At 53.0% G+C, this 26,204-nt stretch overlaps 1 protein-coding gene and 1 long non-coding RNA gene across 3 annotated transcripts; one reads left to right on the forward strand and one right to left on the reverse strand.

Annotated features, from left to right (window-relative positions):
* Positions 1 to 2,513: 2,513 nt before the first annotated feature.
* On the reverse strand, positions 2,514 to 4,171 carry LOC140644051 (uncharacterized). The gene is made up of 3 exons (XR_012039735.1): positions 3,871 to 4,171; positions 3,428 to 3,599; positions 2,514 to 3,005 (listed from the first exon to the last, which is right to left on the reverse strand). It is a non-coding gene; the product is annotated as an uncharacterized lncRNA (long non-coding RNA).
* A 237-nt stretch (positions 4,172 to 4,408) lies between these two features.
* Positions 4,409 to 22,170, forward strand: CBX6 (chromobox 6). 2 transcript variants are annotated; one of them, XM_072868925.1, is made up of 5 exons: positions 4,409 to 4,517; positions 4,662 to 4,705; positions 4,863 to 4,928; positions 5,114 to 5,180; positions 13,278 to 22,170. In XM_072868925.1, the coding sequence occupies exons 1-5, from the start codon at positions 4,449 to 4,451 to the stop codon at positions 14,247 to 14,249; spliced, it is 1,218 nt and encodes a 405-aa protein (XP_072725026.1). In that variant the 5' UTR covers positions 4,409 to 4,448; the 3' UTR covers positions 14,250 to 22,170. The 2 variants fall into 2 exon arrangements, with proteins under 2 accessions (XP_072725026.1, XP_072725037.1); XM_072868936.1 differs by having other exon boundaries at positions 13,332 to 22,170.
* Positions 22,171 to 26,204: the final 4,034 nt, after the last annotated feature.

Consider the following 26,204-nt stretch of genomic DNA (forward strand, 5'->3'; position numbering starts at 1 on the left):
CTCCTCCAAGCCAAAGCCTCTGATGGGTTGGCCTGCAGGGCTTTCAAGGAGCTCCCCAGGAGCAGAGCAGCTCCTGGGTGGCGTTTGGCCCCTGATTCACTGCAGGTAACGCGGGGCCTTAGCCGAGGAGCCCGAATCCGGGGGCTGCTGATACTCTGTTGAGAGAATCCCACAGTGTCATGTAGTCCACTTTGGTTTCTGACTTGCTCCTTCAAGGTGTGTGCCTCTCCGTCCTCTGTGGAGGCTAGCTGTTAATCAAGGTACCTCAGTAAGCGAATGGGGCTGAGATGTCTTTAGTCGATGTCACATGGGGGTGAGCCCTGCATCCGAACGCAGCTATGACATCAATCACAAAAGCATGCAGAGCAAAAGCAGAGGGGGGTGGGGTGTGTTTCCTGAGTCGGTCATGGCTCAAGGCAGCGTGGTTAGGTCTTGCCTGCGTTACCAAAGCGCAGTCAGCATGCTTGCCCTGAGCCAGGGAGGCTGGATTTGAGTGATGGCATCGGAGGAGGACTCAGCCAGCCACTTAGGTTCTGGCAGCAGCTAGTGAGTCAGGTGAAGTTGTAAGAAGCTGCAGTGCAGAGTTCCGGGAAAGCCTGCTCCAGAGATTGTTTCTTCCTACCCCTGCCAATGCTGCAGAGGCTGGCTGGCACCAGAAACTCGTAACGGCTTGTCCTTTCGCATGCATGTGTTGGATTAAAGGTTAATCTGGATAGTACATTTTTTTTTAATAATCTGTTGCTATGCTGCCCCTCTGATCCATGCAGCGCAGCCAGCTTGCCTTGCGCAGCTCTCCCGATAGGATGGCTGAGAACAAGGGCACTCAGCTGCGCCTCAGGACGTGCCCCCGGGCCCCTGCTATGCGAAACCACATGGTTTGAGCAGCTCGGCACTCTCTGTTGGGAAGCATGGAGTGCAATGCAGCGAGAGTGGCCCCTACCATGGCGAGTGCTGCCGGGAAACCGGCAGCCACCTCCTCGCTGTTCAGTGCCACTCGTCTTCCCTGCTCTTGGTCCTTTTCTTCCCAGCGTTTTGCTCCCCAAGCAACTGCTTTTGAAACAAGGATGCCAGAAACCTGGGGGGCTGGGCCTGCTTTGGGAACAGGTGGGCAGGCTCCAGGGATATCGTAGTACCCCAGTGGTGCAGGTGCTGGGTGAACCCCCACGGGCCTTCTCCTCTCTCTGCTACGTCAGAAAGTTAGCGGGCTGGAGGGGTGGTTGTTCTGGCCACTGCTTGGGCTACACCGAGCCACCCATAACTGCTGCACGAGGAGGTACGTGGTCAGCTCTGAGGAGTCTCTCTTTGCTCTTGTGTGTTTCAGAGTTGCAGCTGGGAAATCTCACTGCATTTTGACATGGATGACCATAGCGCCAAGGGTTTGCTTAAAAACCGATGCAGCGTTTGCTTGAGGGGCTGGGGTGTGTGCAGCTGCACCAGCTCCCGGTGTAGGCGAGGGAATGACCGTTTCTTTACAGAAATCCACTGCTCCTGACAGCGATCTCCCCGGAGCAAACAGCAACGGCGTCGGCTGATCAACCCTTGGAGTTGTTCTAACAGAGATAAGCGCTGTTACTCCTGCCAGGTCACAGGTCTGCAAAAAATGAGCCTGGAGGCAGATACCGGCTTTGAGCAGGTGAGTTTTCCATTATCTAGTGCCATTTAAAAAATAAATAAAAATGTTCTTGCACCTGCTGCTCTCCCCCTACTCTCGTACACTGCTTGCCAGGGATTCTGGTGAGAAAGGTCTTGTTGCTACCCCAAAGCTCATTGCTTCCCTGCACTGGTTTCTCGGTACTAGCAAGAAGTGCTACGGTGTAGCCTATGGCACCAGGGTCTTGAGGGCAGCGAGGCGCCAAAAAAATACTTTATTTCAGTGTCCGTAGTGAACAATAGCTGTTCCGGGAGAGCCATCTTCCTAGGTTAGTTTTTTTAAAGTGTTTTACTGGAAATGTGAATGAAACAAAGGAAATACCCAACAATGCTCTGAACAGTTGGATATTCTGCTGCTATTTTGCTTGGTGAGAGTAAAAGTTAGATGAAAGAGCCTGGGGTTGGGTAATACCTGTACAACGGCTGCTCGCAGTGATTTGAGCAGCTGCTGTGGCTGGAAAGAAGGTCCTGCTGACAGCTGAAAGGAGAAAATAACTGGAAAGAGCACATGGAGCTCTCCAAAATGCTGCTGCCCCTTATGGTCCATGGATTGGGGGTGCCTTGTGCTCCCGCCCTGAGGTGAGGTGTGATGCTCGTGACCCGTACGTCTGTTTGGGGACAAGGCCATCAGTCATAGCTCCTGCCTATGTGCGCAGCTGTGTAAGGACTTTTCCCCACTTTTATTTGGGAGTGCCTGCTTTTTAGGGTGGATGATATTGATGGTTGGAAGTTCAATCATTTGACGCTCAGCCACAAGTGTAAAAGCAGTTGTTTAAACAAAGTGAACAGTAACAAATACGCCAATTTAAATGTGTATGGTGTTAATGAACAGTTAATGTGCAAAGTTAAAAGCAGTTAAAAAAGTGAAAAGCAAAACGCAACGGGTGTGATAGACTTGTTCTTTTGAAGTCACCTTCAAGCGTATAAAGAATTGAGATTAAAAAAAGTGGTGTCCAGAGAAATGGGGCAGTCCAGAAGGACTTGTCCCATTCTAGGTGAGAGTCTTGAGAGATCTGTCTGGGGTTTTGTTCTCAGTTCGCCTGTGATGGTAAATACCTGAGAAAGGGCCTCTTACAGCCTGTTCTCAAAGCGAGTGATACGACCTAAATGCAGAATTATCAGTGGTGAAGTACACTGTGGTGAAGTCGCTGACCACAGAAACACCTTGTTCTCTGAATTGTTCCCATCTCCTGAACCAGGGTCCACGTGACTGTCCATTCGCTGTCTCTGTTGGCATTCAGCAACTTCTCTATCCACTCCCCTTCGAATGAGGACAAGGTGGTGGGGAACGCGTCCTCTCTTGAGTCACCTTTCCTGTGGTCAGAGAGCTTGTGGTGGCTGCAACGTTTCAGCTGCTAAGGTGAAAAAGAACAAAACGCTGTAACAGATCTTGCCTGAATCGCAAGATCTTGCCTGAAAACACTCGTTCTCCTACCTGCCCACCTTGATTTTGGGAAATCCATCCCTGCTGGTACTGATAAATATAGCCATTTCCAGAATATCCTCCTTCTGGGTGGAACTTCTGAGCCAGAGGTGGAAAGGGGAAGTGAATGGCAAATGGACAAAGGGTTAGCAAAGGCCACAGGGGCTGTGAGTGCTCCCTGCCAAGCCATCTGAAAAGCGGGTAGCAGAGGGGTGACAGTGCTCTGCAGGTAGCTGGTGAGGTTGTGGTGGGTTGAGAAAGAGCAGCAAAAGCAGGATGGCCGTTGTCTACAGCCCTCATCATAGCTCCCCCTTCCTCCAGAGGGTATCATTCTGAAATGCACCTGCTACTCACCCTAAAAGTGGAGATAAAGCAGAGTATGCTGCTCTGTTGTGCCAGGTGGTACCTCCAGGTAATGGAGGACCACGAGCTCCACATGAAGACAGCTGCAGGGCCGCGAGCTTCCATTTTGAATCACAGAGAATGATTTGCAACTGAGGTTTTTTTCTTTCTGTCTTTTTAGCACCTGCAAGAGAGTGTAAAGCACACTCCAAATTAAATAGGATTTTGCAGTAACACTCAGGGCAGGGAATTCCTCTAAGTGACTTAACATTTTTCTATTATTTTTTTAAAGGTTTATGTAGCACGCTTGGCCCATTTACCTTGCAGTACCTTATACTGGCTCAAAAATGAGGGCACATACAAGCGCCAGCCAAAAGGAAAAAAAGGATTTAAGCGCCTTTATTGTTAGTTTTTGCCTTGGTAGGGACTTCTAGACTGCCTGCTTCCCCGCTTACCCCCCGGTGCCAGCCCGCTGGCTAGAGCTGGGTGACGGTGCGGGGTGACGGCGCATCTGCGTGTGCAGAAGGAGGAGAGGTGGCTGCGCGGCCCCCGCTGCCGCCATTGTTTTAAGTAAGAAAAGGACCCGTTCGGGCGGGAAGGGGGCTGAGGCGGCGGAGGCGCAGCAGCACCGCTGCCAGGCCGAGGGTCTGCCCCGGGCGGGCTTCCCCTCCCGCTCCCCCGGGAACGGCCTGCCCCTGGCCTCCACGGCCGTCCCCCGGGGCAGGGGGCGCGGGTCTCCCCTCACAGGGGGGGGCGGCGGCGGAGCCCCCGCCCCCACGCCCCCCGCCGCGCGGCCCCTTTAACGGCCGGCGCCTGCGCGCGCCCCCCTTCCCTTAGCAACCGCCCCCCCACACACCGAGGGCGGGGGGGCGCGGGGGGAGGGTCACGCGCGGTCGCGGCGGGAGGGGGCGCGCGGGCGTGCGCGAGCCGGCGGCGGCACGAGGAGGGCGGGGCGGGGGGCAGGGGGCGGGGCGGCGCGGGCGGGCGGGATTATTATGGGCTGTGGGCGCCGCCGCCGCCGCTGAGGAGCAAGATGGAGCTGTCTGCAGTGGGGGAGCGCGTCTTCGCCGCCGAGTCCATCATCAAGCGGCGCATCCGAAAGGTGAGGGGCCGCCCGGAGCGGGGGTGGGGGGGCGGCCGCGGGACTCCCCCGCTCCCCGCCGCCGGGCCCCGGCCGCGCCGCTCGCCGGCCCGCCGGGCCCCCGCCTCACCCCCCCCCCCCCCCCATCTCCCCCGTGTGTTGCAGGGGCGCATCGAGTACCTGGTGAAATGGAAAGGCTGGGCCATCAAGTGAGTGCATCCCGCCGGGGGGGCCCGCCGCCCCCGGGGCTGCGGGGGGTACGGGACGGGATGGGAAGGGGGGGGTGTCTCTGCGTACGGCTGTGGGGGGGTTTGGGCGCTAACCCCTTCGCTTGTGTCCCCCCTCCACTGCCCGCTCCCCCGGCAGGTACAGCACCTGGGAACCCGAGGAGAACATCCTGGACTCCCGCCTCATTGCCGCCTTCGAGCAGAAGTGAGTGCTCATCCCCCACCCCGGGCTGGGGGGGTTGCAGCAGGTTTGGCGTTGGGTGGGCGAGCGGGAAAGGGTGTCCAGGCTCCCTTCTTTTTTTTTTCCTTTTTTTTTTTTTTAAACTTGTATGCTTCTGTTTCTCCCTTTGGGAAAAGTTTTAACTTCTTGACAAATTTGACTCCCTAAAGGGAACGAGAGCGTGAGCTGTACGGGCCCAAGAAGAGAGGACCTAAGCCTAAAACTTTTCTCCTGAAGGTAACTCTTATTTAAATAACTTAGGCCTAGCCAAATGTCTCTCAAACCTCGCTGGTTCGTGCCCTTGGAAGGACTGGACTTTCAAGTGACTTGTGCCTGCCACCTGGCTCTGGGAACGTGGGGACGACCTGACGGGAAAGTGGGTTGGGGGCAGGGACGCAGAAGCGTGTGAGGGGAGAGCATGTGTGCGTGCGACGGGTGCCCCAGCAGGATGGTCGGTACACGCGGATGTGCACGGTGAGGCTGCAATCTCTTTTCCAATATCCTCTCCCTCTTTACGGCCTTCTGCTGCCGCAGTGGAGAGCTAGCCTGCCCCGCTCCCTCTTCCTTCAGCAGCCTATTCCATCCAGCCCATGCCCTGCAACTTAGCAGCACGCTGAGCAATTGGGCAGCGGTGGCAGGAATCCCGCTGCCACTTGTGCTCCTCTGATTGTGTTTCAGGATGTAGGTGTGCCACAAGAGTTTCATGAAGGGTTCATGTTTTGATCTGTAAACTGCCTGCTTGTTTTGCCTTCTTTTTTTTTTTTGGGGGGGGAGCAGTGTTTCACCTTTGTGTAGGATAGCAGCTGAAGTTTCCAGTTCCCCTCTGACAGACCCAGCATCTCTGCAAGAAGGTATTGTCGTAGCATCTCTGCTTGCTTGCAGTGATGAATGAGGAAGGTAGTCCCTAGTCCAGCCCCCCCCGCCCCCCAATTTTTAAACTTTTTTTTTTAATCAAGAAAGCTGGTAGCTGCCTGACCACTATGTGAGCTCTGTGGATTTATTAGTCTACAGACAAAACTCCTTGCTTTGCTCCCCTCTTACCCCCCTTCCTCTCCAACTATCTCAATCTTAGACTTCAAACGAATTGTACAACACACCTTTGTACGATTAAGACAGATGAGCGAGTTCACAGCTTCCCTGGTTTTGATCCAGGGAAGCCCTGGAACAGCCAGGGTGGACCCTGTGGTAAGGCATCGCTATCACTAAGTCATCCTATGGCTTTGGGCAAGTCATTTAGCCTTTGTGCATGTTTCCCCATCTGTGAAACAGGTTAATACTTTCCTTTGCCTGACAGCAGTAGGAGCTTTACTCAAGTCAACGCAGCACTTTAACTGTATGAGCACCGGAAAGAGCAGTGAGGGGTAGGGTGTCACCTCTCTTCTGCTTTAAGAGGACATAACGAAGCACACAGAAGATATGCAGGAACAGGCGTATTCTGATGCTCCGAGTAAAACCCAGGGGACTGTAGTAATCCTCGGAAAGTCCTGCTGATGGAACTGTACTCCTCCTCCCTTGTTGCCTGTTTTTCTGCTAACAGTTTTCTGTATCTGCAGACTGAGAACTACAAACATAACTGATATGTACTACCTCTTACTCTTTATTCAGGGAAACTAGACTAGTTGGTTTTTCTCTTTCTGGCAGTCATGCATTAAATGAAACCCTTGTGTTTAGGTTTCCAACAATGCAGAGGAACGCTTAAAGGGAAACCACCAGCTTAAAATAGTTCTCTGCTTGAATTAAAAAATACTGGTATTTGTAACACCTGACATTGTTCAGAGTGGTAGAGAAGTGTTTATGCTGTGCTTTTAACATTACTGTGTGTAATCAGTTTCTTTTTGATTCTGAATGTGATATGGCAAAATCCACTGCCAATTTTTCACTCATTTAAAAAAACAAAGCCAACCCCCAAACTCAAAAATAAAACCCACTCATTCCTCCTTTTCTCCCCTTGCCCTTTAAAACCCCCCTAAACTTGGAACCTGAATTATTCAACAGCATCCTTTGAATCACGTCCCTGACACGTTTCTGTTGCACATCTTCCTTCTGCCAGCTTCTCAAACGCTACTGAAAATCCGTAGGTTTGCAGAGCTGGCTTGGTACTTTGTAGAAGATGGATCGCAGTAGTGAGCGAGATGAGCTCTCCTGAAGGCTGGTGTCACATTGTGGGAGAGGCTGGCAGGGCAGAGTGCTGCCACTGCCGCTTGGTTTGCAGCTCTAGGAAACAGCTGGTGAGACTGTTAGTGCTCTGACCTGCCGTTTTTCTGTGACTTTGGATCCTACCCTAAAAATAACACCCCAGGCCAGGTAGCAAGAAGTAATGCTATCACAGCTAGCCCCATCTGAACTTGTTTGAGTTCTGTTCAGGCAAACCACTAGCAACGCAACTGCAGCAAGAAACGTGACCGAGACCGTCATGATAGTTTGCGTCATATGCATCTCTTGGTCGATTCTTCTGACCTGCTGAAGATGCGGGTTTGACCTCGGCTATCCCTGCAGCACTGGTGCTGCTGCAGGAGGAGTGGGATTCCATTCTGCTTTGTGCATCGCTAACTATGTTCTTGGTTCTTTCAGTTGCAGAATCTCTTGCCAGTGAGAATTTCGGAAGCAGGGGAAGAAATTTGATTCTTGCATCCCAGAGGGAGTCTTTGGAGTTGGCAGTTAGAACAATATTCTTTTTGATCTGTTAACTGAACAGATTAGGCCTGGATGCAATGATGTTTAAGCAGGAGTCTGGCCTAGGACTGCTTTGGTAGACTAGTCTGCCCTCAACTTGGTGGCTTGCTAGGATTTTTCATGTGTGTCAGTGCTTAAACTTAGGCTTCTGAGTCTCCAGTAAGGCACTGAAATAAGTGTCCCGACACACCGCTCAATCCCCTGGCTTGTGTGGGTGTTTTAGTTTGCAGTTGGGGCTAGGTTTATCCTGGGATTAGTTCTCAAAAGCTGCAGATAGGCACCCAGGGGGATTTGCAGAAAGCATTCCAGCAGGTTAGTGGCCCACGCCTTTGGAAGAGCTTTGAAAAGCTGCATCTTTGGCCACCTGCTGCCTTTGTAAGCCAGGCTCCTGTTGCTGAGAGCTGTCTAACACTTGGCCTTTCGATCAGACTGCAAAGGGAAATTACAGTCCAGGCTTTGTAATATCGCTATCAAGATGGCCGGTGTTGAAAGTGACCCCTGCAAACTTCAACTGCAAAGTTTTGGGCAGGAAATGGGTCTTTATTCTCTGCATACTAGGGGCAAACTTTCCCACAGCTGAGATCAAGCTTGGCGGGAGGTTGTAATTCTTGGGAGGCTGCTGGTATGCTGCAAGCTTTGTGCTGAGTGTATGGGAAGCAGAGTCCTTGGTCTGAAATGCGCAGCACTGTCTGTAAGGCTCTTACCTTAGTACTTAGGTGTCTGGCTGAAGTCGTCCTTGAGGACGGGCCCTTCAGCTGCAGGTCGGAAAGGAAGCTGGTGTGAGGTTAGAAAGAGACATAGCGCATGCTATAGTGATCTTCCTCTTTTCCCCTGCTCAGTTTGCTCCTTTTATTTTGCCTTTCCCTCGGCACTCGACTGTGTGGAATGCAAAACTCGCCAACTAATCTAATAAAGTCTAGCAAGTGCTATTGAGAGACAGAGCCCAGTCTGCAAGCTCAGTGGGTGGCTAGCAAAGACCCCTAGTTGGGGTGGCTGTAAATACTAAGGTGAAAAGACTGGAGAAGGTTAATGGGGAGGAAGAAGTAACTGAGAGCTGAGTAAGGGAGAGCCTTAGTGGGAGAGAGGGGGAAGAAGGGGCCAAGCAGCGTCGTGTTCTGTCGCTTCGCCCTTCCTTGAACTCTAAAGTTGGAGTTGGGTTTCTTTTGATCTCCTCCCTGTTCGTAAATTATCCCTGAGCAGTTTGAAAACAGACCATTCCCCTTTGTAGCATTTTGTTCCCCATCCAGTAGGGAAACTTTAGTTTATGGCAGTGTTGCTTGGGAGAACTGTGCTATGAACTGGCTTGCTGTTGCCTTGTCACTTGGAAGACTGCAGAAAAAAGAGGGCGATAAAAAGACAGAATGGCAGCCAAAAAGGGGAAAGAAGAGCTCTTGCGAATGCTGTTTGGAGCAAGGACTGTGGGAATGCAGGTGGAGAATAAAAGACAAAGCAGAACCAGTAATTTATGAGAGAGTAGCGCTACTATGGTGCAGCAGCGCTACTGGAAATGACTTGATTTTGAAATAATTAACTAGAAATCCGTTGCCTTACAAGGTCTTTTTCTTTTTTCTTTTCTTCCAAATTGCAGCGGTTTTGATACAAAGCAGGTAAGAGAGGCTTTTCTAAGCACGTGTCTGTGTACGTGCTTGTGTGCCTCAGTGCGTTAAGGGAATGAATGAACAAATATGCTTGCTGAGCCTCAAGGGACATTTATTCAGAAATAGTAGGGAACAGGGGAGATATACTAGTTCCCAGGGGCATTGAGGGAAAGCTGTACAAGCTAAATAAAGGTGATACATATCCCAAAAGGGAAGGAGGGGAAAGGAAGCAATCCTAGCAATTGCCTTGCTCTCGTGACAGAGCACTGCAGCAAGCCTCCAGAAGCTGCATCCTGATGTAGGCTGAGCTGTAAGCAGAGAGTAAATTACTTCATATACATGCTGAGTACCTCTTCAGCAGTGAGCAAATCCTGCAGGTGAAACCAGCAAAACCCAGAGAGGTAGTTTCCATTTGGAAAACTTCTGAGTTAAGTAGCAAACTGTGGTGATACAGCTGAAAGGATTAAACGGGTTTGTTTTTCAAAGACCTCATGCTCATACGGCTTGTGAGTGTGATCAAGTAATATATCCATAGCAGGGAGAAGTGCATTTCCAACAGATAAAACTGAATGCTGAGTCTTCTCCAAACCAGAGGTAGCAAGTTAGTGTAAAGTTGGAAGCAGGAGAAGGAGAGCCCAGAAAATGTGCTGTCCTCTGCAGGGAAGAGACTTGAGTTCATGTAGTTGATGCCTGAATAAACCTGATCCTGTGGTAGGAATACTGAGCTTTGCAAGTGAGAGGGCTCTGGGGGCTGGTCTTAGATAAAGCATCTGATACTATTTTTCTTGAAACCTTACCTGGAAAAACAAGCTCAAGGTAAGCTGAATATTTGCATATTGTTCTTTGTAACTCACATTGAAGCTTGTCACTGGGGACAGCAGTGTAGCAACTGGGGGGGACTGTTGGGTCCCAGCTTACCCTCTCTCTTAATAGTCTGGCCAAAGAGGTTGATGGTGCATGTAGTCTACCTGGAGACTACTGAAACTGGAATTTAATAAATGCAGAGAGCTGAAACATGAGTTGGAAACAGTTTCAGCCTTGAGGAAGTGCCCCAGAAGTAACTGGAAACACAGACACATAGCAAGTAAAGGAGACCTAGTGGTTCTGGGACACTGGAAAAGTCCTAGCCATGGACTGTGCTAGGTGCTAGGTGCTGTGTAAGCACAAAACCAAGACAGGTTTCTCTGTCAAAACAGGACTGGAGCTGATTAATGTGCACAGGCTGAGAAAGGAAAATCAGCAGGACTATGGAAGTGATCAGGCAGTGACCATCCCAGCATTATCGCTTTTCATTTGATGTGGTTGATGGGAAGCTTTGCTGAGGAATTTGGGCATGAATAAGGCAACTGTGGCTCGGGGGAGATGTGGGGGGAGACCTGCTTCTTTCTCACGTGGCTGATGGAAGGCAGCGCTGTGGGCAGGCAGCAATTAGACTCGGCTCTGAGTAGAGGGGCACAGAGGGGGCAGAACTCCTCACTCCAAGGTGTGATTACAGGGTAGGGAATTAATCTAGAAGACATGCAGTGTTGGCAGTAGGAGAGGCCCTGAAGAATGCCTGTGTCTATCTACTGAAGCTGTGGATCAAGGATTTTTACCGGTGCATCTGTCTGTACCCTCTGCTTGGCTTCTGTGTCCTGCATTTTGGAACGGGACATTGTGTTGCACTTTGCTCTCTGCTGAGCAGTGGTAAATTGGCGAGAAGCCCAAAGCACAAGAGCAGCAATGCTGGAAGGGCTGGCTGTGATGGGCGGCGGGGGGGAGAAGAATAAAATTGCTAATCCAGGCTGTGCTGGTATGTAATGTCAGAAAGCAAACTGTAGCTTGTCCTGGTGTCTGCCATCTGCTTCAGAGGGACCTGTGAAGACAGGGAACAAGCACAGCCCTAGATGTGCATCTGTCTGTGCCTATGACCTCCTGATGGGATCTGCGGGGTCTCTAAGTTGTGGGTCATTGGGATGGGAGGGGGAGAGTTGATGCGTGGTGGTGCAAGGAGTTTGTCTGGTACTGCTGCTGTGCTCCAGCCTGCAGGATGGGACAGGAACTGTCTAACCATTTTCTGAACAGTTTGCAGCATGGAGTAATGCGTGAGGCTGAGCAAAGAGAAACTACCTGGGCACTGGGATGCTTCCTGCTACAAAGGACGTGTTGGGGTTTGTCTGGGCTGGAGATGCTCCCTCTAGCTAAGTGAGACAGTCCTATACTGCCCAGGGTTAACGTGGAGAGTGTTTGTGCCTGCCTCTGCAGTCGTGTTACTCGTCCCTGTTTCAGTCGGCTAATACAAAGTCTAGAGTCTCTGGTGCAGATGAGCCTTCAGTCTGCATTTTTACATACAGATGGGGAAGGAGGCCTCATCTTTGCAGTCCTTTTAAAGCCAGGATACAAGTAGTACTGCAGGGCACAATCCAGCATTACCCAGGGAGGAACAAAATGTCTTCATGTCTCTGTTCTCTGCTCGTTCAGGATCTTCTGTGGTTCCCATGGGTATCTTGGTGGGAGAAGAAGGGCACTGGGTGACAGCAAAGCTCTGGGGATGTAGGGTCAGGGCTTTGAGCTTATTGTGTAAGAGCTGACCTGGGCCCCCCACTTAGATCTGTTGGATCCCTGCCTTTACACGCACATTTTTTTCCCCAGGCGTTTCTCTGGTAGGAGGCACAGCCTTCAGGGTGACAAAGGAGATGATGTTGGAGTGCTTAAGCTCTTAGCTGGCAAGAAGCCATCCCGATCTTGGCGTGTGCTAGGGGGCAACGGGATGGAAAAGTTGGGGAGGAAAAGCAGCTGTCTTCTAGCACTGCAGTTCTTCTTGTGCCCACGAGATGGGGGAAGCTGCTCACTAGATGGACAACCAGAGGGGGGGGGGGTGTCCCCTCCAGGCATGGGTGACTTCTGCCTATGACCACTGCTGAGAGGGAATAAGGAAGGGGGCTGGTTTGGGCAAGGAGCGAGGTGCAGGTGGGAGGCTGAGCTCCACAAACAACTGTGCTCTGACAAGGGGTGATGTAAGAGTACGCTCTGGGTTTCCATGCCCACAGGGGCTTCAGGTCATACTGCCTCAACTTACCAATGAAACTGTTGTTCCTGCTGCCAGAAAATGTTCCTGTCTCTGGTGCAAGAACCAGGGCAGGTTTTGGCACTGTCTCTGAGCACCAGAAGAGCTTAGAAGTCTTATTCCCCTGCCCTGGCCCTCAGAAGGGGCTGGCACTGAGCAGCTGAACCAGTGCTGTTCCTGCTCTGTTTCATTAGCAGGTTTCAAACAAGTGTGGTGTTCAAAAAGGACAAGGTGATCTTTTCTTTGGAGATGCAGTTAAACTTGACTTGAGTTCCAGCTGGCCTGGTCTCTGGCTTTAAACACTGGACCTTGCTCCCACAGCAGAGTAAGGATATACAACTTGCTTGTGGTTTCTAGTTAAAATTAAGTTTCAGATCTCTGCATTTCTTGTGTTTAGGTAAGACAGCTCTGTTAGACCACCGTCACCCACCTCCATCCGTGTTCCTCAAGACCCCCTTCTGCCATGCTTTCCAGAGGAGATGAGTCTGGTTGTGGGAGGGGAAGAGCAAACTGGATGCATTAGTCTTCCTCTCCCCCTTGTCTCATGCTCATTTTGTAGAGGACCTGATACAGTCCCCTGTCTTGGGACCAGTACATAATTTTGGATGCTAACTCAACACTAACAGCCCCAATGCCTAGGAGGGTGCTTGGTTGTTTGGCCGACAGTGGAGGGTTGTGCACATTGGCTGATGGGGGGCCTTGGAAATCATTAACTGTAACCCTGAAACATGGCTGGAGGGTGGCAGTTTCCTCCTGGGGGAAGCACATGTCAACAGGGGCACTGCCTAGGGAGTAATTAGCTGCCCAAAGAGGATGTAGAAGTGCCCCATGCTTGTATGGGGGCTGTGCCGTGGCTCTTAATAGTCCATGGGTGTGTCTGTGTGCTTGTCATTAATGTGGGTATAAATGTGACATGGCATTCTTGTCCTGAGGTGAGCAATGCGCAATTTGAGATTTGGCTGCATCTAGGCTGCCTCTCTGACCCTGTTTTTTTTTCCTCTCTCCCCACCACCGCAGGCTCGGGCCCAAGCGGAGGCCCTCCACATTGGGGATGTACACTTTTCTGTCAAGCCTGGTTCCAGCACCTCCTCTCCCAAGCTCCACTCCAGCGCCGCAGTGCACCGGCTCAAGAAAGACATCCGGCGATGCCACCGCATGTCCCGGCGCCCCTTGCCCCGTCCAGACCCCCAGAACGGCGGGACCGTGGGTGGCGGGGCTGGCATCCGTCCTCCTGTCTCACCCTTCTCGGAGACCGTCCGCATCATCAACCGTAAGGTGAAACCCCGCGAGCCCAAGCGCAGCCGCATCATCCTCAACCTCAAAGTCATTGACAAAGGTGGGAAGCCAGCCAACGGGGCTGGGGGCCTGGCTCGGCCCAAGATCCCGTCCCGAAACCGCGTCATCGGCAAGAGCAAAAAGTTCAGCGAGAGCGTCCTCCGCACCCAGATCCGTCACATGAAGTTTGGCGCCTTTTCGCTCTACAATAAGCCGTCTGCTGCGCCTGCCCCCTCTCTGGAGGGCAAAGGGGAGGCCGAAGGCTCCCAGGCAGCCTCCTGTGGGCTCATTATGGGCTCCACTCCCTATGATGCCCCCAGCTCCAGCTCCTCCGGCTGCCCGTCGCCTGCCCCCCACTCCTCCTCCGACCCAGATGATTCCCCTCCGAAGCTGCTCCCCGAGACCCTCAGCCCAGCCATCCCCGACTGGCGCGAGTCAGAGGTCCTCGACCTCTCGATCCCACCCGAGTCGGCCGCCACCAGCAAGCGTTCTCCCACAGGAGGGTGCAGTGGGGGGCAGACACCCTCCTTGTCCCTTTCCTCTTCTGACCCGGAGCAGGAGGCTGGCGACTGGCGTCCCGAGATGTCCCCTTGCTCTAACGTGGTGGTCACAGATGTCACCAGCAACCTCCTCACCGTCACCATCAAGGAGTTCTGCAACGCGGAGGATTTTGAGAAGGTGGCGGCGGGCGGCGGCGGAGGAGGCAGCAAGTGAGCAGCCAGGTCCCCCTGCTCCAGGGGCGTGGGGGGAGCTCTACCTGCGAGAAGTCGTGGTGCGAATGGCTGTCCTTAGTTCTCTCCTTCTCCCCTTGGCTGTCCCTCTGCCCTCACTGCCACCCTTCCGCCTCCTTTCCCCCTGCCCACTCCCTCTTGCTTGGAGGCTGGAGCGTGTCAGTGGGGGGGGAGCGGGGGCACCCACCATTCCTGGGTGTCGCTGCCGCTGGAAGGAGGCAGGGAGCGTCGTGGTGGGGCTGGGGAGTGGTTGTTTGTCCTTGAATGTGGTGTTGTCCAACGGGCGGTGGAGCCTTTGGGGATGAGGGATGGGTGAGCATGTGTCTGTGTGCCTGTGGGGGTGGTGGGGAAGGTGCTCTTCCTCCTCCTTCCCCTTCCATCTTTGGCAAAAACTGAAGAGGAGCTCCAGACCCTTGAGGGGAGGATGTAAGAGGATTGGAGCCCTCGCCCACTCCCCTCAAGCCTTCTCCCACAGTGTGCATGCAGTCTCTTCCATTCCTATGTTTCCCCCTTGCCATGACTCTCATCCTGCCATCCTTCCCCTTCTTGGCCTGTGGCCTGGATCTGCCATCTCCCGCACTGTCCTCGTGGCAGTGGCTGATCCAGGTGGCCCCAGACTGAAGGGGAGAGGGGCAGGTGAAGTGTCATGACTGAAAGGTGCTTGAGACAAAGCTGGGGTGGTGGGGGGTGCCCCATGTGCATAAGCCCCATATTGGCTTCCCCTTTCCTTTGACTATTGGTGCTACCTTGGCAGTTGTATTGGCGCTTTCAGGTGGCCTGATCCCTCTTCTCCTGCATCTTCCAACTTGCTCAGCTCTGCAGGGGGAGGGGAAGAAAAGGGGAGTCTGCTTCCAGCCCAGATCTTCCTTCTGGTGTTCATCACTTGCACTTGCTTGGGGGAGAGGGCATGAAATGCCCTTCCCCAGCCTTTCTGTGGTGGAAGTGGGAGTGGGCTGTGTATCCATCCTTCAGTTTGGGGGAAGATATGCTGACAATGTGATGCTGCCCCAGCCAGGTGAGGCTGGTCTCCCGCCTTGTGCATAAGCTTCCCTCGACCGTGTTTGCTTCCCCTGCTCCTTTTGGAGGGAGGGATGGATGGACGCTAAGGCGGGTCGCTTGCTCTTCCTGCTTCCTTTTGTCTCTCCTGCTCTCCCTTCCCTGTGGTGGATGGACTGGAAGAGGGTTCCCCTCTGTCTTTTCAGCATCTGAAACAGCCCTTACAACTGTCAACTAAAGGTGCTAATAAGAAATAACTGTCTCTCTCTCATAGTATGCATGTGTGCTGGATCTCTTCCCCGAGAGCTCCTGTGCACTGATCTACAAATTCCTTCTCTCTGCCCCTTGCAAGTAGGAGCGAGCAAGACCACAGCTTGCCGTTCTTTACCCACAGCTCCCTATTTCCCTGACCACCCTTGTTCACAGCCAAAAATAAGCTCTCTCTTTCACCTGCCGTTTCTGGCTTGCTCCATTTCTGTGTGGGTCCTAAGCTTCACGGTGAGATGCTGTTCCTTTGCTCTCCCTGCTCCCTTTACTCGCATAGGGCTCAGCCTGTAAAGGCAAGGAAAAGAGGTGCTGTTCAATCAGTGGGAGAACCTCACCCTCTCAGCCCTGTCCCCCATATTTGGGATGGGGCAGAGGGGCGTCACTTATACATAATGTGCTGCAGAGGTGAAAAGGGTGGAAAAAATTCCCCGCACTGGGCTCGCCTACTTATAAACCTGCCCTGGGCGGGTGAACACGAGTGGAATTGGCCCCTCTGGTGCTTCCACACGAGGATGCTCCGAAGCTGCTGGCTCCGAGGAGTGCTCTTGTGTGGAGTAGTGATTTTGTGGTTGCAGTGGTCTGAGGGTAGAAGGAAGGCAGTTTCTGGGAGAGAGGCAATATTTATCTGCCCAAGGGGCGTTGTTGGGGTGGTAGAGGGATAGACCAGCTTCTGACCTTAATTAGGGCTTCTGTGCCCAGAACTTCTCTTCCCCGCCTCCAGTGCCTGGGTTGATGTAATAAAATCTTTTCTGCCCTCCCCACAAGCCTTGCCTCGCAGCGGGTGGAATTCAAAGCCATGGGGCACGGTGAATTCGCACCAGTTGCGGCTCAGTGTCTGTGCAGACAGTCCGAGGGGGATTCCAGGTGCTGTTAGCACCACCCTTTGCACACCTCTTTCTTTTTCTTTCCTTGCTTAAAGAGCTTAGTGGACTCTTTGGGGATGCGGTTGCATTCACAGCTGAAGCTAGGGGCAGGGAGAAAGAGACTTTCCCGATCCATTCACCAAGCTAAGGCTTCCTATAACTTGTTGGACTTGTGTGCGTGTCTGTATTAATACCTGCCTGTATTTTTCGTGTGTCAATTTTTTTTTTTGCATCTTTCCTGTGCCTGGCACACCCAGGGATCCATTATTTTAGTATAGCCTATCCATTTGACTGCAGCTTCAAAGATGAGCAGTTTGTAGGCATAGGGAAAAGCTCTTTCTTAGGGAAATAGAGAGGAGATTCTTCTCTTTTCCCCCCCCCCCCCCCATCTCGACAAGGATTATTCTGCGTCTGCGAGATAAGAGGAGCTTATTTGTGGGGTGGATGCAAACTGGCCAGTCACTTTAGGTTGTTAAGTTACTGTTTGGTGTGTATGTGGTGATGTGTTTTGTTTCGTGGTATTGAGGTTCTGAAAAAAAAAAAATTGAAGTGTTTTAAGTGGGAGATAAAAGGGAACTTTAATAGGAAACTCTTGATGTGTTTTGGCCAAGATGTGTTCACTTGGCAGAATTCTATTCCCCAGTGTCTCTTGTATGGTGTTCTTTGGGGGCAGGGGGCAGGAATTGTTTAATCAAAGGGTTTTTGCCTTTCTCCAGAGTGACAAGCAAGGGGACTGTCTGTGAAGAGCAAAACAGTGGGTCGATGTAGGGATACTCCATGAGGACCTTCTTCCTGTGGTGAAGAGATGAGGGGACTTGTTGTGGCAGAGGAGCTCATGCAGTAGATCCTCTTTGTGAAGGAAGAAAGGAGTATGATCCGGCTTGCAGACACAGCTCGACTGCTTGTGTGACAAATCTCTCCCTGGGTGGGTCACCAGGTGGGAACCAAACCCTGAACCTCTGGATCCGAAATGAGGATCCCATGCTGTTTTGAGTTAGAGGTCTGCTAACTTGAACACAGCAGCAGCCTCAAGTTCCCTCAGGTGGACAAGCCACTTGAGGCTGACTAACCTACCTTCGTATTCACGTGGGTTACACTCCTCCTTCTGAATTTTTGCCCTTACTCCTTAATGGAGATGGGAAGGAAGATCTGTTCATGCTCTTTAAAAAGGGCGTGGGATTGAGGGAGGAGTTTATTTGAAAGTATCCCCTTCCCTTCCCCGTAACCCCTAGGGAAGAAAAAAAAAAACACAAAAAACAGGGAAATATTCTCTGTGTCTGTGCCATGTTTGTTCTCTTGTCGTCGTGTTTTTAGAGGAGATTTTATGATGGAGTGGAAAAAGTGAAATGATTAGTTTTGCATAAAAAAAATAAAAGTTAAAAAAAAATTTCTACAGGGAGAGAGCGAGAGAGAGAGAGAGTTTAAAAATTAATAATAAATGCAGTGATTGCACAAACTGTAGTGGTATTAGATGGTCCTTAGAGAAAAGAGTATTTTGTAGTATCGAAGCATGTGTGTCTGGGATGGTGTTTGACTTGCTTGAACTGGAGGGAAAGGCATTCTGGGACTAAGCAGCGATCTCTGACCTGAAAAGGCAAGTTGCGTGTTGGAGGAACCCTGTCTACAAACCTTTCCCGTCCTTGCCTCCCAAGTGTTGGAGTGAGTTCCCTTCCCTCCCATACCTCTCCTGTGAGCTAAGGTGGAGTCTCCAAGTGGTTTTCTGGCCGAGCGGCCCTCAGAAATGGCCGGTCACGTTCTGCTAGAACGTGGATCGGGCCACCAACATGGAAACAGTTGACTTACTTTGCATGCACAGCAAGCTGCTAAGATTTGGGGTTGGCATGTACCTTTCCTGCCAAGTCGCTGTCTCTTCTCTTTTCCCTCCCCCATATCCAAGCAGGATTAAATATTGTGGGCTTATCTCCTGGGAAGCAGATATGCCTCCCCTCTGTAGGGTCTTTTAGCTTCTTCCAGCGTCAGGTGGGGAATGGCATTTTTCCGTATAGGATTCACCACATTGGGACAGAGAACCAAGTCCCATCTGTATGTAGTCTGGTGTTCCACCTCTGGCAGTAGTCTGATCTTCAGAGACAGATGGGAGAACTGCCTTGTCTGCTCTGAAGGTGTTGCTGAGTGAGGCATACCCTCTTCTTGAGGCCAGCAAATGCTGGAGGTTTTGGGGTGGGGAGGGAAGAGGAGCACCCCAATGGGACTGTGCTCGAGTAGGGCTGCCTTATTCTGCTCTGACTTCCTGTGGGGTGGCAGGGAAGAGTTGCCCGAACGTTTCTTCAAAGCGAGGAGGCAGCTCTTGCGTGCTGGCTTCCCCATCCAAGATGTCTCTGCTGGGCGTTCATCTGGTGCGTGGGAGTGACTGCAGGGAAGAGGGGAGCCACCAGATGTTGGTGTCTGAACAGAAGGTGGCAGGCAGGGGACGCTAGGACAGCTTTTCTTGTCTGGACTTCTCTGGTGCCCTTGGCTTTGCAGTGGCAGGTGACAGATGTCTCGATGCCTCTCATAGCCTGGGCTGCTCTTGGGAACTTCTTCTCCTCTCTCTGCCCATCGAGCTCTGTCAGTGCTTCCCACGGCCTTCAGCTTGGAGCGGCAGCCTCCTGTCTCGTGCTCTCTTTTCTCCTCGCTGAGCAGAGTGGGACTGGGGAGGCGTGAAGCTAATGAGATGCAAGCTCCTTTTGCGATGGAAAACGGAGACATAGAGTGTGGCGAGCAGGCCCAGCTGTGGTGAGCCACTGCTTAATTTCTGTTTTCAAAAGAGAAAGGGAGCATTGCTCTGCGTCTCCCCTTACCGAAGTTCCCAGGGAGATTTTATGAAATAAATAAAAAAAAAAAAAACCCCAACCACAGTCCTGCTTTTTAGCAGGTAGGAGCTGTCTCTGAGCTGAGTCTTCCTAGGGATTTCACTCCCTTTCCCAGCCCCTCTTTGTAGAGGAGGTTTCGGCAGCTCCCAGCGTTTGGAGATTATCACCTTCCTGGGGACCTCCTGGCAGAAAGAGGTTGCCATGCTGAAGGATGGTGTCCTGAGTCCCCCATGCTTCTGCCCACCCCAGGTCATGGCATTAGTGGGGCTGCTTGGGAGCAGGTCCTTCTTTCCAGGGAGGTGTAACAAACCTGGAGTGCGTGTCTGGCTAAGTGCTTATTTTTCCCCTCGCCTCCTTCCCCACCTTCCGACAAGACCTTTTCCTCCTTGCCTGGCACATCCTTTTACTCCAATGTCGCTTGCTTTTGCTGCATTTTTCAATTGCCCAATAATCGTGCAAGAGCTGGGATCTTATTTACTTTTTATATATAAATATAAAAGAAACCCTCTCCCCTCCCCTCATTCCCCCCTGTCTCACCCACCACCCCACGCGCAGCCTTCCTGATCTCTGCTCTGAAGGTGGTGTGCTGTAGAGGGTTGATTTGGGGCCGGGGATTTGGTGCCTCCTGGGTTCTGTTCCTTCCTGGTTTGCTGTGGCCTTTCTGCCAGCTGTGTCACTGCCCTGTGTCTCCGTCTCCCTCAAGTGAAGGGGGTGGTGGGTGGAGGGGACCATCCTGCTGAGGGTGCTGGCAGCCTGACTCCCGCGGCGTTTGCACAGAGCCAGAGGAGTGACAAGTATTGCTTCAGAAATCCCCTTCTCCCTGTCCGTGCTTCCTTCCCTAGGTAACTCCAGCAAGTATCTTAATTTCATCGATGCTTTGGGGTTGAGCAAATAAGTGGCTTTATTTTTTTTTTTCTTAATTCTGTTTTTTTAGGTCCCTCCCCAGAGCACAATGTGTATGGTTTCTTTTTGGGGGTGTAGATGGGAGGAGGTGTTGGAGTCTGTCTCCACCCTCACCTTTGCCCTTTTGTCCTCTACTTCTCTCCCCGTTCGATGTTGTCCTCTGTCAGACTGATGGGGCTAGTGGGGTTTGTGCCCTTGTCTGCGCAGGGTCAACAGCCTTGGCACCAGCAGCTTCGCATGTGTTCTGCATGGTGCATCTGAGGTGCCCTGTGTCCCATCTGCCTTGCCTGTAAGGATGTCGCAGGGCCCCGAGTTCTTTCTCCCTTTCTTTAAATTTCTCCTTCCAGGAACAAAGGGAGGTGTAGTCAGTTTGCCCTTCCCATGGTGGTGGGCTGCCTCTGGCGGCTCTTCTGTCCCTTCCAGCTTCTCTGTAGTGGGAAATGAAATGTCTCCAGGACTGTCCAAAAGTACGATCCTTGGGGTGAGAGTCCCTCCACCTCAGGTGAGCGCTGTGCTTTGAGCCCTCTCCCTCCAGGCACCCATTCGAGAGTGCCGGCAGAGATGGTGCTGGGGGTGGAGGAGTGGGGATGCCCTCTGTGCTCCTGGGCTGAGCGGAGCAGGGAGGTGGGCAGCAAGCATGGTGCTGCAGCGCAGGGAAGAAGTAAGGTGACAGAGGAGCGGCTAGATGCAGTCAGGGTGATGCCAGCTTCAGCAGCGGCTCAGAAAATATATCTGGTGGGAGGGAAGGGGCATGGTCGGAACAAGCAGCTGAAGTGTTAATTCCCATTGCAGGGCCCCGGTTCTTGACTTCATTCCTTGTTCAGCCAAGCACTTAGAGCTTGCTCTAGACCGCAGGAGTGCGGCTGGGTGCGTCAAAGCACTTCATGGGGCTTCGAGGCCTCGTAGGACTAGCAGGGCCCTTGTGTGCTCGTGAGCAGACCCCCGGCTGCGCCCTGCTCTCCGGCGGTGCTGAGGGTTTCCTTCTGGGCAGAGCAGCAGGTAGCTGCTCTTCTGCAGGTAGGTTGCTCTTCAGCTGTCTTGGAGGGAGCCTGCTCCTTCCAGCCCCCTGGCTGCAAAGGGGGATGTAGTCCTAGGTCAAGTTCTCAAACAGAACAACAAAAAAAATTCATTGTGATGACTTTTTTTTTTAAGAAAAAAGTTGTCGTGCTCGCGCCTCCCCCAAGCTAATGAACTTGGTATGCTGTCCTCTCCTCCTCCTCTTCTCTCCCCTGCTGTTAAGCCTTGTACGCTCCTTAAGAATAGAGGACTCTCTCTTTATTTTGGAATATTTTTTTCCCATTTGTTTTCTTTTTGGATAGACAGTTGTCCGGTGGTGGTGGAGGACAGGGGCCTGCCTCATCTGTTCCTTCCTTTCACCTTCCCCAGTGCCAAGCTTAGGCTCAAATCCTGCAGATTCCTGCAAATACTGAACTTCGAGCAGGCGAGTTACCCCACTGAGCTCTGTGGTACTCGGGTGCTTCAGATTCTGCCTGTGCTTGAGTTTTGGCAGCATCAGAGCCTTATCCTTTCTCTTAGAGAAGGTCAGGCCTAACTCCTAGAGTGCTGATGGTTCTGGTGCAACCCATCTGTCTCTGTATTTCCCCTCACTTGGCATACAGAGTGAAGGTGGTAATTTTTTTTAATTTAAAATAAACCTAAATATGTATCATGTAGTTTTTTTATTTTGAAAAAAATGCATTTAAGGATTGTGCACGGATGAATTGTATATCTATATATTTTTTTTGTCTTGCAATTTTCATTTTAAATATAGTGTTTGTTCAGTTTTGTTTTGTTTTTTTTTTAAATCCAGTTCCCAGCTGGCTAAACTCTGTCTAGAGCGGATGGGTGGGAGGCATAGCCACTGGAGGGGCGATTGAATCACCCCTTCCCCTGGCGCTTCCCACAAGAAAATGGTTTGCTCCAGGTTTGGGGGTGGGGGTTGTGCTAATTACTCTTGTATTCTTGTACATTTTGTTCTTTCTGCTGCTCTTGAATATTGTATCAATGCCAGAAATGGGGAGTTAAAAATTAAAAAAAAAAAATTAACCCCAATAAATTGTTACATTCCAAAACCTCGTCTTCTCTTCCTTGGCTGGGCTGTGACCTGCTCTGGGTGTAAGCGACCTGCGGAGCTGGTAGTGGGGATACTGAAACACCTGCCCTAAGCCAGCGTCAGTGAGCTCTGCAGCCAAATACGAACACGCTTAGTACCTTCTCATGTACCATGGGTCACTTCTGGTTTGAGTCTTCAGACCTCTCTGGACACAGAGAAGCTCTGACAACAGACAAGCAAGACTTCTGTAACACTGAGGGAAGAGGAGGCACTTTGGGAAGGCCAAACTAGCAAGCAGAACCTGAATACGCTCCTCCAAAGTTTTTTGGAGAACCTCCCATGGGTTTCCCACATCCTTTTCATTAAAAATGAAATTTGATCTGAGCATAACCTCGCACTTGGTGGCTGAAAAATGCTTTAGGCTTTTCCCAACTCCAAAGGGTGTGCCTAAGTGTGCTTTAAGACACACTAATCTAAGAAATAAGGTAAAAAATACTCTTAATGTGTGTAATCAAAGCCCCAAATTCATTGCATTAGTCTCTAGCCCATAGATGTAAAAAGGTTACAGCAAAATTTCAGGTGGGGAAGTGCTATTGGTGCGAGATGTGATGGGGAAAGCAGATGGGGTTTGGGTGCTAGCTCTTCAGGCAGGCGGGGAAGGAGAGGGGAAGTCAGTACTTCTGGGTGCTGGGAAAGGGCGGTGTTGGGCACAGCTCTGGGATGCCACTGTCGAGCTGGCTCCGACCGAAACACCCTCGGGTGCCCTTCTGCCTGGTGATCTGGGCCTTGCCTGGAGGGGGAGAGATTGGGTTGAGCTGGGGTTTCCTGGGGAAGAGTCGCTGCTTTGTTAGCCACGGCTGCAGGTGCCTTGAGATGCCTCTCCAGCGTCTGAGGCTCGGAAAGTCACGGAAGAGCCCTCTCCAGCAGTGATGTGTCTTGGCTGGCCGGGAGCAGGGAACGCTGCCCACCGAAGCAGAGCACGGCCAAGGTTTCGTGCTGTTCACATCATGCAGTCAGGCTCACCTTGCCTCCGCTCCATGCCGCGATGCCTGCAGGGCCAGCACTGTCTCCCTCGCCCCTGCGCCCTGGTTCTGCTCAGAGGCAAGTGGGCTTTTTGCTGGACCTGAGTACAGCAAATGAAGCCACCTCTGACCCACGCTTTCTGGAGCTGGAGGAAGGCTGGCAAGGCAGACGCCAGCCTTGACCGAACACATCCAACGAGGTCCTGCGTGACCGTGCTGGCACAGCAGACCCTGTAACCGCGGTGAGGTGATGCGAGCCGCATCTGTTGGGGCCATGAGACCTGGAAATGAAAGAAGCTGGGATTTCCACGCTATGTGGAGTCTGCAGATCCCCAGGTGAGATGGACTGAAGGCTCCTGGTCTAAGGAGAAGGTGAAGCTGGGCCGGTGGGGTGGCAGCTGCGGAGGAGCCCTTTTGCCCCATTAGAGTGGCCCTGGGTGTGCCCCTGAGCTGGGTGATAGCTTGCGGGGGGGGAAATCCCCCACCCCAGGGACCTCAGGTTACCCTCCCCTGGGAAAAGGCTCTCCCCATTCCTCACCCCCACTACCCTGCTGGCCTGAGCATAACGAATGGACCAGGGCTTCCCCTGGCCAGCAAGGGGTTGCCTTGTTCCCGCCGGGAGGGTTGGATGGGGGGCAGTGCATCTGCTGGGCTGAGAGCAGGCTGATCTCCTTCCCCTGGTGCCAGAAGCCCATCCCGAACGTCCCTCTCACCCAGTGGCCATGGCGGGGCAGCCCCCTGGCCCACCTTGCCCTGCCCACGGCCGCCCCTTGGGGACAGCTGCCAGCCCGAGACACCATTTGGGCGTTAATTAGATGGAAGAAAATCCCTTAATCGCTCGCTGTGGGCTGAATCTGTGAGCTCTTGTTAAAACCAGCTTCTGTCACCAATCCTGTTCAAAACTGGGCTCCCCAAAGTCCTCCGTCACCTTCCCCTGTCCTGTCGCCCACAGGAGGGCAGGGTTTTGGCATCACTGTGTCCTTGCAGAGCCGGCTGCCCAGCGAGCATCTTTGAACCTGCTATTCCCGGGACAGGGAGGCTGCTCTGGCTACTCACCAGCCTGAGTCATCACCCCCTGCGAAAATCTATTTCTGCCGCCTGTTTGTCTCCAGGAAGAAGTTGTGGTCCCTGCTGAGGGAGCGGGAGATGTCAGGACCCCGGGCACAGTGAGCCCTGCCCTGCTGCAGCGCTCAACTCTTCCACCGCCCACAGCCCTGGCATGGGCGAGTGGGTCGGGGCTGGTGTGGAGGGGCTCACCCCCCACTCACCGCCACAGCAGCGTCAGCCAGAGGGATGAACCTTGCCACCGCAATTCTGCAGCCTTTGGCAATAAAGTCTGGACAGCATGTGAGGGATGCTCAGCCGGGCCAGTGCAAAGTCCCCAGCATGGCATCGCTTCCCCCAGCCTGGGACCTGAGAAGCCTTGTACGGGTGTACGGCATTTTTTTTGCAGGGTTGCAGGTAAAGAACACCTTTCCCACCCTGATCCGCATGTTGTGGGGTGGGGTGGGCTGGTTCAGCACCCACATGGGTTCATTTCAAATCTGCTCCTGCCTGGCTGCTGACAGGGGTGGGCAGGCTGCAGGCAGGACGTGACGCAGGGGGGTGCAATCCCCTGCCACCGCTAGGAAGGGGCAGGTAGGAGTCCGGTGGCCTCCCTTTGTGCCGTGGGACACATGCTTCCATTTTCTTTGCATCCTGCACCAGCGCCCAGTGTCCCAGCGCTCTGAACCCGTGTTTGCCCAGAGTGCTCGCCAGCCTCGCCACCGGGGCCAGGTGCCTGTCTCTGGGCTTTCTCCACATCCACCTTCTCGCCCCTCTCCATGCTCACCTCCGCTTTTCCTCCTCATGGCTCCCTTCATCTCTCCCTCTTCTCTAAACCGCCCCATCTGACTTCCTCCCCTCCTCCCAGCACCATGAGCCGGACAGGCCTCTTGCTGGCTCCAGAGTGAGGATTTTGGGGGGCTCAGGTGCAATGCACTCTGTGGGGAGAGACGGTGGCCGTGCGCCGCTGGCAGCATCCTGCTCCCTGCTCGCAGGAAGCCAAATTTGAGGAGCCTTTGTAGCTCTGGCTCCCTTGGTATCCACTCAAATGTGCCTGGGGGGGGAGAAGATGTAATCTTTACCGGTGTTTCATATCCAGCACTGGAGCTGTTTCAAACACACACACGCTGCCGGTTCCCTGCCGGCTAGGAAGGATTTCCTGCCATTACTGAGCAGAGCTTAAAATCGATTTTGTTTGTTTTCCCTCCGCTGCTCCTCTTGGCTCAGCCGGGCTGCTTGGCCTAGTCGAGGCACCGGCATGCCTGGGGAGGGGAGAGGGCACGGCACGGCTTGTGTCGGAGCAAGGGGAAAGAGGGTGCCTGAAGTGCCTGAAGTCTTCTTTACAAGTGGTTTAGGATAAAGTAATGGTAGGGGAAGATCTAATGTAGGTATTTACTTCCCAAATGGATGGCGCAGGTGTGCGGGACAGGGTGTGAGGCATCCCAGGCTGCTGTCTGCAACAGCCGTGTCTGGGGCGGGAGAGCCAGGGAGAGGGGAGGCATTTTGCAAGAGCCAGAGACCCGGGGGAGGCATTTTCCAAGAGCTGGAAGATTGCTGGTTTCATTTTTAGGAGAAAAGCCAGGAAGGAAAGGCCCGCCAGTAGCCCCAAAGCCCCTCCCGGGGGACACCCGATTGCGAGGTGTTGCCCCTCAGGGTAATGAGGGGCCCTTTACTTCCAGCCTGAGCATCTCCCAGGGGAAAATTCTCCCTTGGGCAGTCCCGGAGGAGCATCCCCTTGCTGTTGGCTCCCACCGGGCTGCTTTCAGCGAGCCCGACCCTAGGCTGCGCCCCTCCCCGCCTGCCCCCGGGGGGTCCTCGGGGTGCCCCCCCCCCCCGCCCGCTCCTCCCCGTCTCCGGCGCCCCTTGCCCGCTCACCTCCCACCGCCCGGGCCCCTCGCACTCGCAGCCCGGGGAGGGACGCTGGGCGGGGGTGTCCCTCAGAGGGGCAGCGCCGGGCGGGGCTGCACGGCCGGGCCG

The sequence above is a fragment of the Ciconia boyciana genome, chromosome 1, assembly GCF_034638445.1.
Source record: "Ciconia boyciana chromosome 1, ASM3463844v1, whole genome shotgun sequence".
Classification (NCBI taxonomy): Eukaryota; Metazoa; Chordata; class Aves; order Ciconiiformes; family Ciconiidae; genus Ciconia; species Ciconia boyciana.